The sequence below is a fragment of the Thunnus thynnus genome, chromosome 10 (genome assembly GCF_963924715.1).
Source record: "Thunnus thynnus chromosome 10, fThuThy2.1, whole genome shotgun sequence".
NCBI classification, from domain to species: domain Eukaryota; kingdom Metazoa; phylum Chordata; class Actinopteri; order Scombriformes; family Scombridae; genus Thunnus; species Thunnus thynnus.
This window is the reverse complement of record NC_089526.1, coordinates 29585142-29596256: the sequence shown is the minus strand read 5'-3', so window position 1 is coordinate 29596256 and position 11115 is coordinate 29585142. Positions and strand designations below refer to the sequence as shown.

At 38.9% G+C, this 11115-nt stretch overlaps 1 protein-coding gene across 4 annotated transcripts; it reads left to right on the top strand.

The window, feature by feature from the left end:
- The first annotated feature begins 436 nt into the window (after nucleotides 1–436).
- Nucleotides 437–10730, top strand: ptpn2a (protein tyrosine phosphatase non-receptor type 2a). Of its 4 annotated transcripts, none has more exons than XM_067602438.1 (9): nucleotides 437–852; nucleotides 2098–2188; nucleotides 2281–2381; nucleotides 2515–2613; nucleotides 4341–4478; nucleotides 4883–5092; nucleotides 5812–5973; nucleotides 7014–7210; nucleotides 8876–10730. In XM_067602438.1, the coding sequence occupies exons 1-9, from the start codon at nucleotides 796–798 to the stop codon at nucleotides 9063–9065; spliced, it is 1245 nt and encodes a 414-aa protein (XP_067458539.1). In that variant the 5' UTR covers nucleotides 437–795; the 3' UTR covers nucleotides 9066–10730. The 4 variants fall into 4 exon arrangements, with proteins under 4 accessions (XP_067458539.1, XP_067458537.1, XP_067458538.1 ...); XM_067602436.1 differs by having other exon boundaries at nucleotides 439–852; nucleotides 7011–7210; XM_067602437.1 differs by lacking the exon at nucleotides 437–852 and adding an exon at nucleotides 912–1280 and having other exon boundaries at nucleotides 7011–7210.
- Nucleotides 10731–11115: the final 385 nt, after the last annotated feature.

Genomic DNA, 11115 nt, shown 5'->3' with positions numbered 1-11115 from the left:
TGGCCATGTAAAGCTCCTCTTTCTTACTTAAAAACAAAGATAGAAAAGCTATTTTTACCTTTTGAAATACAATAATCGCAGTAAATCTTATAATCTTTTTTATATGGTCTGGATGGGGGAAAAAGCAGTGAAATCGCCCTTTTTTCAGTTTTCACAAAGAAAATAAAGGTTTCACAAATGTGAAACTGTGTTTTAATGAGTCTCTGGAGCCTCCTTGGTAATCTAGTCCAGATTTGACAAGTCTAAGTGTAGTGGTTTTTGATCTAGACTTGGTTTCATGTGATCTGGATGAAAAAAAAAACCCCCAATGAAATCGCCCCTTTTCATTTTTCATAATCAAAATAAAGGTTTCACAAATCTGAAAGTGGGTTTAAACAGTGTAAAGGTTTTTGCTACGATGTCTAACACTTTTTAGGCAGTAGCTATTCAGCGTCAGTTAGTCAGTCAGTCAGCAGTTAGCAGTCAGTCAGCAATGTTAGTCAGTAGTCAGTCAGCAGCAGTCTGTCAGTGAGCAGTCAGAAGCCAGCCAGCAGTCAGTCAGTCAGCAGCAGTCAGTCAGTGAGTAACGTTAGTCGGTAGTCAGTCAGCACTCAGTCAGCCAGCAGACAGTAAGTCAGCAGCAGTGTGCGGTGCGGTGTTGTGCGGGAGCAGCAGACTCCCCGCAGGGATCCCCAGGGTTATTACACACAGAGACGGCTGTTTAGATGGCTGACAGAACGGAGTAACTTGGTGAGCGGTGCTGCAAACAGTCTGTGATCATCCAGCAAGTGTGTCGGGGGCACTAATTACAACACAATGCAGCAGGAATTTGAAGACATCGACTCGTCCGGCAGATGGCAAAACCTTTACAACGTAAGTCTTCACTCTAGAGAGGCCCAGTGTTTCTATGACGATCGGTTGCTAACTTACTTAGCTCGCTAATGTGATAGCTGTCCCGTTAACACAGTTTTGTCAGTGTTTGGTGACTTTTAGCCTCCTATGCGGCTCATTTAATCGTGTTAACGTACATAATTCATCACACTGTGTAGAGGTTGTGTGTGTATATAACGCTATGCACTTAGTAAAGAAAAACTAGCAATCCGCGCTAGTAGTGGCTGACTTCCGTAGCTAGAAAACGTGCAGCGGCACAGTTCTCACAGTTGAGCTCAGTTAGCTCATGCTGGCCGACGCTAACAGACGTCAGCTGCAGTTTCTGAGAACTCATCAGGACTTCCAGAGAAAAGCGCATGTGGTTTTTTTTGTTGTTTTTTTTTACGACCAGCTGTCTTCAGAGAGAGCCTGTCAGTTCAGTGTAGTTCATAACGTTTCTGTTCCGGTGTAACTTTGGCTGTGACCCTGTAATATGTAGCTAGCTGCTAGCTGGAGGAGAACATATAACAGGAGGTGCTTTGTAGCACACAGTTACTGTGTTTAGAAGTTAGAAACACAATCTGTTCATGGATTCAAACACCTTTATAAATCTTTACATACAAGCTTTTTAAATGGTCCTGTGCTGCTAGGAGGAAATATATTTTATAGCCCGTTAGTTGATGCAGAAATCATATACCAGATACAGTTTCTTAAACAATAACTAATATAAAAATCAGATTTATAGTGTTACTGGGAACTAAACAGATTCAAGGGTAATTTGTATATACTGAGAAGTCACATTGTCTTACTCATGTCTACTTTAGTGTAGAAAGTACACTACTACTTTTGTTGCATTTCATTTTTATCAGGAACACGGTTTGTTTATCTATCACTTCTGAAGAAGAGATAACAAACTTATTGTCAGGCAGAGGCGGGGACATCATGTATGGCTGCACCCCATGCACAATATATAAAAAAACTATGAGTAGTAAAATCAACAATGTGACTAATGACAATTAGAACAAAGCAGGGCAGTACGTGACATTTATGGATGAGAGTTCCAAATAATCAAGTTTTCTTTTAGAGGCTGAATAGCACAAAAGACAAGACCTTTTATCTGTGTGCTACTTCTAATGATGCAATGAGGCAAGAGATTTGTCATGTAGGCACCAGTTTGTCTCACAATGTGTTTCCCATCTTCATAAAGTAATACTGCGAACTTCCTATTTGTCTTTTCTCTTCAAACAGGAAATCCGTAACCAAGCTGGTGAATATCCTTACAGAGTGGCAAAACTTCCAGTCAATAGGAATTTGAACCGCTACAGAGATGTCAGCCCATGTGAGTCTCATGACAAACAACATTGTTAACCAAAATTTGTATTATAGTGAATGTCCTCTTCGTAACTGTTCTATGGTCTCTCCTGGTTTTAGATGATCACAGTCGGGTCAAACTTGAAAACTCTGAAAATGACTACATCAATGCTAGTTTAGTCATGGTGGAAGAAGCCCAAAGAGCTTACATTCTTTCTCAGGTGAGGTGTAGTAACAGCAATGTCAATACCTGCGTACATAGTTCAGATTTCTGGCTGAACAAATCTTCGGGCTACGTACAAAGAAATGTACAAGATTTTACTTCATGTGCATTTCTTTGTTTTACTTCCACAGGGGCCTTTAAGGAATACCTGTGGTCATTTCTGGCTGATGATTTGGGAGCAGTGTTCCAAAGCTGTTATAATGCTCAACAGAGTCATTGAAAAGGGATCTGTGAGTACACTTTAGCACCTGCTGATTTTTCATGCAATACATCCCCTTGTTGTCTGTTTTATTCAACAGTTCAGGGAGACATGTTACAAGGTCTTATATCTTTATTCAGACATTCAGAGCACTTAGCATAATTTGCCTTTGCTAGCTCAATGTCTGACTGGGGTTAAATATCTTCATATTTAAAGGAATAGTTTGACATTTTTGTAAATTCACTTACTTGCTTTCTCTCTGAGAGTTTCATGAGAATATTGATACCACTCTCATATCCTTCCTTTTTAATATGAAGCAGGAGTAAACAGCAAGTTAGCTTAGCTTAGCATACAGACTGGAAACAGAAGGAAATGGCTAGCCTGTTTAATCTGCACAAAAATTAGAGTGTAAAAATTAAGTGTTGTAGTTTTAGGGGGGGATTTTGTATTGGAATATTTCCTGCCGGCAAAAAAGCATGTTTCCAAAAAGTTTCAAACATTCCTTTAAAACATGTTTTTCTTGGCTAGAAACACTACAAATCTCATTTATATAAATATTTATCAGTTTAACTTGTAAAATCATCACTTTTGCTCTTGAGGTTAAAGTTGAAGTCAATGTACAGTACAAAGAGGACCTGACGAGAGATCTTACACGTAAAAAGTGAGCTGCTGATTGCTCAAATTAACCTTTTTATAAGAAATACATTTGCAAGAATCCTCAAGACTTGTGGAAAATAACATATCGGCCCTAAATATCTCTTGGGCAAAATGATTTTAATTGCAGAACGCTTTCCTCAATCTTATCAGGCTTCAGAGTTAAATTCAGCTATTTTATTTGAGTGATTTGTGGCTAGTGGCTACTGGCTATTTATTAACTTGTGGAAACAAGCTTCCAAGTCTGATGAAGTAAACCAACACCATACTATTGACTATAATAACCCTGAGGGTAAGAAATATCACACATTGCTTTGTGTTGGTAGCGGTATTTCTTGATAAAAATGGATTCACTGAATTCATGGAATCTCTTAGTAGGAAAGTCTGTTCACACCCGCTGATGAATACCATGTCCGTGTGAATCTCCCACCCTGTCTGTATACATTTATCTCAGACTTCAGTCAACTCATCCTTCAGAAGACTCGAGCATGTGTAGGTCTGTCACGTTAACTACTTTTGTTGGAATATATATTGTCCCGGAAATAATTGCGGTAAATTATATTATTGTCATTTTAAGATCCTTTTATGCTACTGATATAATGATAATATGATAAAAAATATTTCCTGAGCCACTGTGACATGAATAGCCTGTTAGCCGCTAACGCAGAATGTGGGAGATCTGCCTGCGATGTGGAGGCTGAGGAAGAGCGGGCCTCATGCACTGCCTTCCCCTTTTAAAAATTTTAACAGCAGGAGCAAAAACTGGATTTATAAAAATGCTGAAACCTTCTGGAAACAACATAAAGAAACAGGCAGACAGATGATTTGCTTCAAATAGATAGACCACACTCAATAAGTTATGCTGTTTATTCTGGCATCATGTTGTCTAAAATGTAGGTGACATTCTTATGAAAACACAATGGGCAATATTGAGGTCAACAAAAATGATCATGTCTATATATCATACAATAAGTCGATATGTTGACATGATAATGTTGATATAATTATGTTATTGTACGATAAGTCGATAATGTAATTATCATGACAGGCCTAAGCATGTGGCCTCTTATCCCTGACGGACTTCATTCGTTTCTGTCTCAACAGGAAAAGTGTGCACAGTACTGGCCGACCACAGAGGAGTTACAGATGTCTTTCACGGACACAGGGTTTGTTGTCAGGCTACTGTCAGAGGAAGACCAGTCCTATTACACAATCCGAGTGCTAGAACTGCAGAACACAAAGGTGAGCATGAGAGTGAAATGATTAGATGATATAACCTTGTTAAATTCTGTAGTGGTGCAATTTCAGAGATGATATTTTGCGAGGTGAAAACTGCTACGTGTCTACTTGAGCAAAATTGCAGTCTATTACTGTATTTAAAAATAATTTATTTACATTGCTTTGCTTGTGTAGCTTCATCTGCTTCATTTTCAGGACAGCTACAGGTTCTGAACATACTTACTCTTTCTTAAATTGTATTATCTTACGTGGTTGCAACTGTTGTTAAATCTAGCATCCAGGTCTGAATGTATGAAGATAATAAATGCTGTGACTTAATGTTTTGTTTGATGTTGTCCTAGTGACAAATCAGCCCAGTCATATATAATCTTCCAATCATGGCCAACATCACATGTTTTCTGTTGTAGACAGGAGAGTCGAGGGAGATCTACCACTTTCACTACACCACGTGGCCTGACTTTGGCGTTCCTGAATCTCCCGCCTCCTTCCTCAACTTCCTCTTCAAGGTTCGGGAGTCCGGCTCGCTTGGCTCAGAGCATGGGCCCTCAGTGGTGCACTGCAGCGCAGGGATTGGACGCTCAGGGACCTTCGCCTTGGTGGACACATGCCTGGTCCTGGTGAGAACTGGGAGTGGTAATGGTGGGAATGTCACCGAAGGCAGCTTGTTGTGAAAGGAAATGTTGACTAATGTTTACATTGGGAACAAAGTGTTAAAACATTACCCAAGAGATTCAAGTTTTTGCAAGCACGTAAGATGAGATGTTAATGCCTTATTAGTGATGTTTGGGAAGAGAGCGGTTGTGACATGTTGGTATTGTTGATAGTACTGAATTCAAAGCATTTTTCTGTGGATTATGCAATGGAATAGAAAAAATAAATATCAGTGAAATACCTGGGAAATGCCATTCATTAGTTTTTATTTCCTTTTCTCAAGAATAACTCACCCTTCTGGAATCCTACAGAAGTGTGGATAGTCTGAAAATCAAAGGAAGAATAATTTCTTCAGAAAAAGAAGCCTGCTCTGAAAGGGACCCAAGATATTTAGGCTAAGCTAAGAGAAAATGAGTTGATCGATGCCTGTCAATGGCTGAAGCATGTGCCAATAATTAAAGAGCAGGAGCAGAGACAAAAAGATTAGTAATTTATGTCCACAACTGTCAGTCAAATGTCAAAGAACTAATGCCAGAAAAAGTAATCTGTTATAGTTCAATTTTATGGAAATAAAAGTCGTAAAAAAACAAAACAATATTTAGTGAAACCATAGGCTTAGCTGCAGTCGTTTCAGCTGTACTCTAAACAAGTGACACCATTAACCTTCCTTTTATGTGTTTTGCAGATGGACAGAAGGAAGAACCCATCATCAGTGGACATACAGAAGGTGCTACTGGATATGAGGGAATACCGCATGGGTCTGATCCAGACCCCCGACCAGCTCCGCTTCTCCTACATGGCTGTCATTGAGGGAGCCAACCTCATCCTGACAGACAATTCAGCACAGGTTAGTCTGTCACAAGTCTGAGGATTAAGACTGCACTTGTAAAAGAGCTCAGGTTGGGATTTGGGGCTGTTATGAGATCATGTACACCTTGTTGTTAAGCTCCAGTGCCAGTGAGAAACTGACATCTGTCAATGCAGACAGTTACTGAAGCCATTGTACTGTCTTTTGTATGCAATTTATTCATTGGGCTAAACTATGTAACACTATGTTCATTTAAAGAGCACACAAGACAAACAGGGTGAGATGCACTGGGGTTCTGTCTTTCAGTAACCAGGAGATCCACTGATACTTGCAAACATTTCAGAGTAGAGTTACAAAAAAGGACTGAGACATTGTTGCAGTTGCAAGCTTTCTGTTTTACTCTAAAACCATGCAGGTGGAGGTGTCAGGAAATATGGTTTAGACCTGCGTCATCAGCTGGCAGACCTGGCATTTATTAGCTGTTGTTTCCTCTACCTGCACCTGATGATGCTTTTAAAGTAAAACTGAAAGCTGCAACGGAGTAACTATGTCTCGTGGTATCATAGTGTATTTTTGGGCTTAATTCATCGTAGTCCAAAACAGCATCTCTGATATTGACTGTTACTGTTATAGCAATGCCAACATGTTTTCCTTTAAATTTCCACATATGTTGTTTCATGTATTTTGTTGATGCAATAAGACTACATTTCAAAAAGAAAAAAAAACTTAACTCCACACACAACTACTAAGAAATGCAAGTTGTTGCCAATTTGTCAAGTTCAAGTTTTTGTCAGCTGAAGTCATAAAATGTTTTGTGGTATATATGTAAGATATTTTATAATCTGTGTTCATGTCTGCCCCTATTTCACTGCATCTGTATGATTTGGCTATCCTGAAGTCTGCAAACTAAAAATGTATAAAAACAAAGGTGATTAAGTCATTAAGAGATCTCAGTATACAAGAGCTTATAATATTGAGCAGTTCAAAAATATTTCATCAGCTTACCATGCTGTTGTTGTTTTTGACAACAGATTGATCATAAGTTTGAAAGAAAACTTTTCTGTTGTTCCTTGTAGCAGAACAAGCAGGGAGTGATGTCCCAAGATGACTCGGAGCCAGATCTGCCCCCACCGCCACCTCCACCCAGACCTCACCTCAATGACAGCAGGCCCAACGGACAGCCAGGACCCTGCCTGCTGCCGGCCGCCTCAGAAGACGACCTGCCTGCAGAGGAGCCAGCCAGCCTTGACCACCACGAGGCAGAAAACACTGGACAGTAAGTAACACAGCTCAGGATGGGCTGACTGTAGAATTATCAGGTTCTGTCTGCATTCTGAGTTCTTTTGAGATATTGAGGTTCAAAGTTTTGAAATCCTAGATATTAAAACTGATACTGATACAGTACACTTCTCTTTTATTTGTCAAAATAACAGACACCCTAAATGTACTCTAAATATATAATATCAAAATCCTATGACATTTTCAAATGGGGTTTTCATGATCCAGTGATTTTCAGATAGAACCTTCTAACTCTGAGAACTCACAGGATCTATCTGTCGAGACTTCAGAGGAAGTGATGATTTTGTTGAAAAAAGTACACGGATTAGTTTTACTTTCGGTTTAATATACAAAATCAATGTATGAACTACTGAAGGGAGACAATTAGAAAAAACATTAAAAAATGTTTCTACATTAATTTAATTAATTAGTTTTTTGTTACTGTCTCTGCTCATAGCTGTCTATTTTAGAACCTTCCTTTTCTTTTCTTCCTATCAAATTTACCTTTTTTTTAACTTCTTTTTGACAAACTGGGCTCACTGTCAGTGTCTGAGCTCTGAATGTTTCTCTGTCATCACCGTGTCTGCCGCAGGACTCAAGTTATAACATTAAACACACACGAACCCAGTTAGCAGCAGGTAGCGTTAGCATCAGCAGCTGTCTCATATTCTTACATGTTGACACTTTGGCTTTCATTGCCATCATTTGTTAAGTACTCAGAGTAACTTAAGTCTCTAATAATAGCATTAATCATTTCTAACAACCGTGCTAACTATGTAATTAAACTTAGAAGCTAGCTGACTAGCATGGTAGATGAAGGTAAAAATCTGCTTTTCACTGAGTTCAAACAAAACAAAAAACTGACTTTGAACTCAGTTTGTTTTTGTATCTGAGTCATTCATAATGATTTTGCTAAAATAATGAATTTGGAGGTTTCAAACCTTAAAATTGAGAAACATTTCATGATCTTAATTTAACCACAGTAACAGAATAGTGAGGTCACATGGTAAAGAGGCAGAACCTGATTGGTCCTCCTGTTTACATTCTGAGCTCTGATTGGTGCCTTGCAGATGAAATCTTACAGCACCAAGTTTGAGACTGATTTTTGAGACAGAACCTTTTCTTCTTTCAAATTTGAGGGCCAATAATGCAGAAAACAAAAAATAAACCTACACAAAATGTTAATAACTTGTCAAAGAATAGTTTCATGTGAATAACTCATTTTTGCCAAAAATCTTAGAACTTTATGGAAGTGAATTTTGTCAGGTTGAAAATGAGGTAAAGACATAATTGTTTTTAAATTTTTGATTAATTTAAAATGCAGCATTGGTTTTGGTCTCCAAACCAGTCATATCCCTCCTCACCCACCAGACCCCATGTGTGTGACAGCCTGCAGTGTGTCTCTGATTCATCATGGGGTTTTTTGGTCACCTTTCTGAAAGTGTTTCCATTTCCTTTTTTCCAGTAAAATTTCCATGTCATCTTGAAATTACTTTTAGACCTTAGAGGAATTGGACTCAAACCATCATTTCCTTCCCACAGTTTTATTTGGTCTTCTTCTTTAACAATTATTATCTTGCACAGCAGTGGCATGGTGCATTAAACCGATGGGATTTTCACTCATCGTTGTTTGCTGACTACTTGCCCTTTGTTATTATTTCAGTGTCCGAAAGCGACACCGTGAGGAGAGGATTGCCAGCACCTCGCAGAAGGTCCAGCAGATGAAACAGAGACTGACCGACTCAGAGAGGAAAAGAGAGAAGTGGCTGTACTGGAGACCCATTCTGCTTAACGTCGGCACCGGGGCAGCTCTGGCTGTCGGCCTGCTGGTGTGCTGGATGTACTCCCAGTGAAACACTCTCGGTCACTGAAAACTGACTCTTATTTTGCACCAGTACCTGGGATTAGGTACTTCTCTAAGTAGATTTAGATGGTAATATGTGCATAACTGAGGGTATTTATTTCTTAAGGTCAAAATGCGGGAGCGCTAGATCAAATGAGTGTGTGTATATTTTTCATGTAAGATCTTAACAAAAATAGTAACATCTCAGGATCTTGGTGCCAGCACGATGATTTAATTTCCTCTCCTTCTTGTCACTGTTGATGAATGTACTGTATCATAGCAAATCGCTTTGAAAGAAACTTACTTAAGGTGCAGTACAAAGAAAAAAAAAATATTCTGACAGGTTTATTTTTGCATTCTTTATTTGTAATGGTCAGATGTGTGTTGATCATCTGTGGACATGTTTTACATTTTGTGTTTCAAAATGACTTGTGTTGACTGTCCATCCTACCATAGATACGTAGGAAGTTGAGACCCTAGTGGTTCAACTATGGGAGTTTTTGTTTTTTTTTCCTGTTAGGAAATTTGCATTTCATGCATGCATTTAGAGGTTTTCCAAAGCACCACTTGTTCTTCCATTCACATTGAGCAGGGCATCCGAAAATGGACACACACACACACATACATATATATATATATTGTGTGAGTGTGTGTGACTGGACACTTCATGGGGTGCTGCCTTGCTGATGTTTTCAAACTCTGCTAGAATGTTAACCTTTTTATTTTCCATCATATGAGCAAGTTTTTCGTAGGCTTCAGTTGTCACATGGATCTTACAAGATGTCAGGTCCCTCACTGCTTAATGCGTGTATTTACCCACTGGATGGGTTCATGTTTGTGTATTTTCAGGTTCATCCCACTGTTGTTCTGGAGGAAACCAAAGCAAAGCTGTCCGTTTTTAGGAAGGGATACATACAGCCAAGCAAGCTGTTTAATGATGAAACCTTGTACTCCCATTATGTGGAATGTATTTTCTGTTTGATCTCTGACATAATTGACACCTGCATTACAAAACGATACCATTCATAGCACCTTTGCGTTGCATGTGACTTCTTAATTTGAATCCACAGTTATCACCAAATTGGTTTTCAATTGACTGGGACCAATCTAAAGCTATAATAGTGCAATTTAGAAGTCGGAGCAGTGCACCTTGGATTTAAATTCTTAGGAGAGAATGATAGCAAACACAAGTGCGTAAGTGTTTGTTTGCTGGTTGAGATCGTTTTTAATGTGCCTTGAGGTGAGTTAGACGGAAAAGTGTGTGATCCAAGGTTTCCTAGCATGATCAATACAGAAACAAATTTGTGAGCTGTTGATTCCCCACATAATATGAGTAATATGTTGGCACTGCACTGACCGGTTTGTAGTAACTGGAAGTGTGATAGAATAAATTGTATCAGACTCGATCACACACCAAATGTGTCATTAGCATGTACTGACTCCCGAGATGAAAAGATGTGTTGCTGTCGGACATGGCTTTTACTCAGTTCTCATTTAACCCAGGAAAGATGTGTTTGACCATAACATTCCATTCATTCTTGTTTTCCACATAAGATTTCAGGGGAGTTTTGTACACTGCTGAACTGCAGTGAGAATATAACAGATGGTGTTTTGAAAAAAAGCAAACAAAACGTGAAATACTTCTTAAATAAAACATTCACCTTTTTTACCAAAACCTGCTTGTTATTTCTTCAGTCACTGTCAGGAAAAGCTGCTCTACAGTGTCCACCCACAGCTCTCAACATCCCTCCACTGCTGTGCTGTACTATAGTCATAATTTCATTCTGACCATGAGTTCAATCAATGCAGCCAGACTGGAGGCCTCTCACTGTGGATTCCAGGAACTGATTCAATATTTCAAGAAGAGGCCTTGCTCATATTGACTACTGTAGTAATTTAGTTTTTTTCTTGTCTGTGGGATGGAGCTGGCATGTGTGGAGAAGGAACTCTTCTATGCAGCTATCCACTAAAAGAGTATTTTGTTTTTTCCAGAGTTTTATAAATTGGATAATCATATAAGCGCTATATATTGAGTTAAGGGTGGAAGGAATTTAAGTCTA

Excerpts from the sequence above, each read along its gene's own strand:
- ptpn2a (XM_067602436.1), top strand. The coding sequence starts at position 796 with ATGCAGCAGGAATTTGAAGACATCGACTCGTCCGGCAGATGGCAAAAC. Across the intron at positions 2,189-2,280 it reads CTACAGAGATGTCAGCCCAT|ATGATCACAGTCGGGTCAAA; the intron begins GTGAGTCTCATG and ends TCCTGGTTTTAG. Across the intron at positions 2,382-2,514 it reads GAGCTTACATTCTTTCTCAG|GGGCCTTTAAGGAATACCTG; the intron begins GTGAGGTGTAGT and ends TTACTTCCACAG.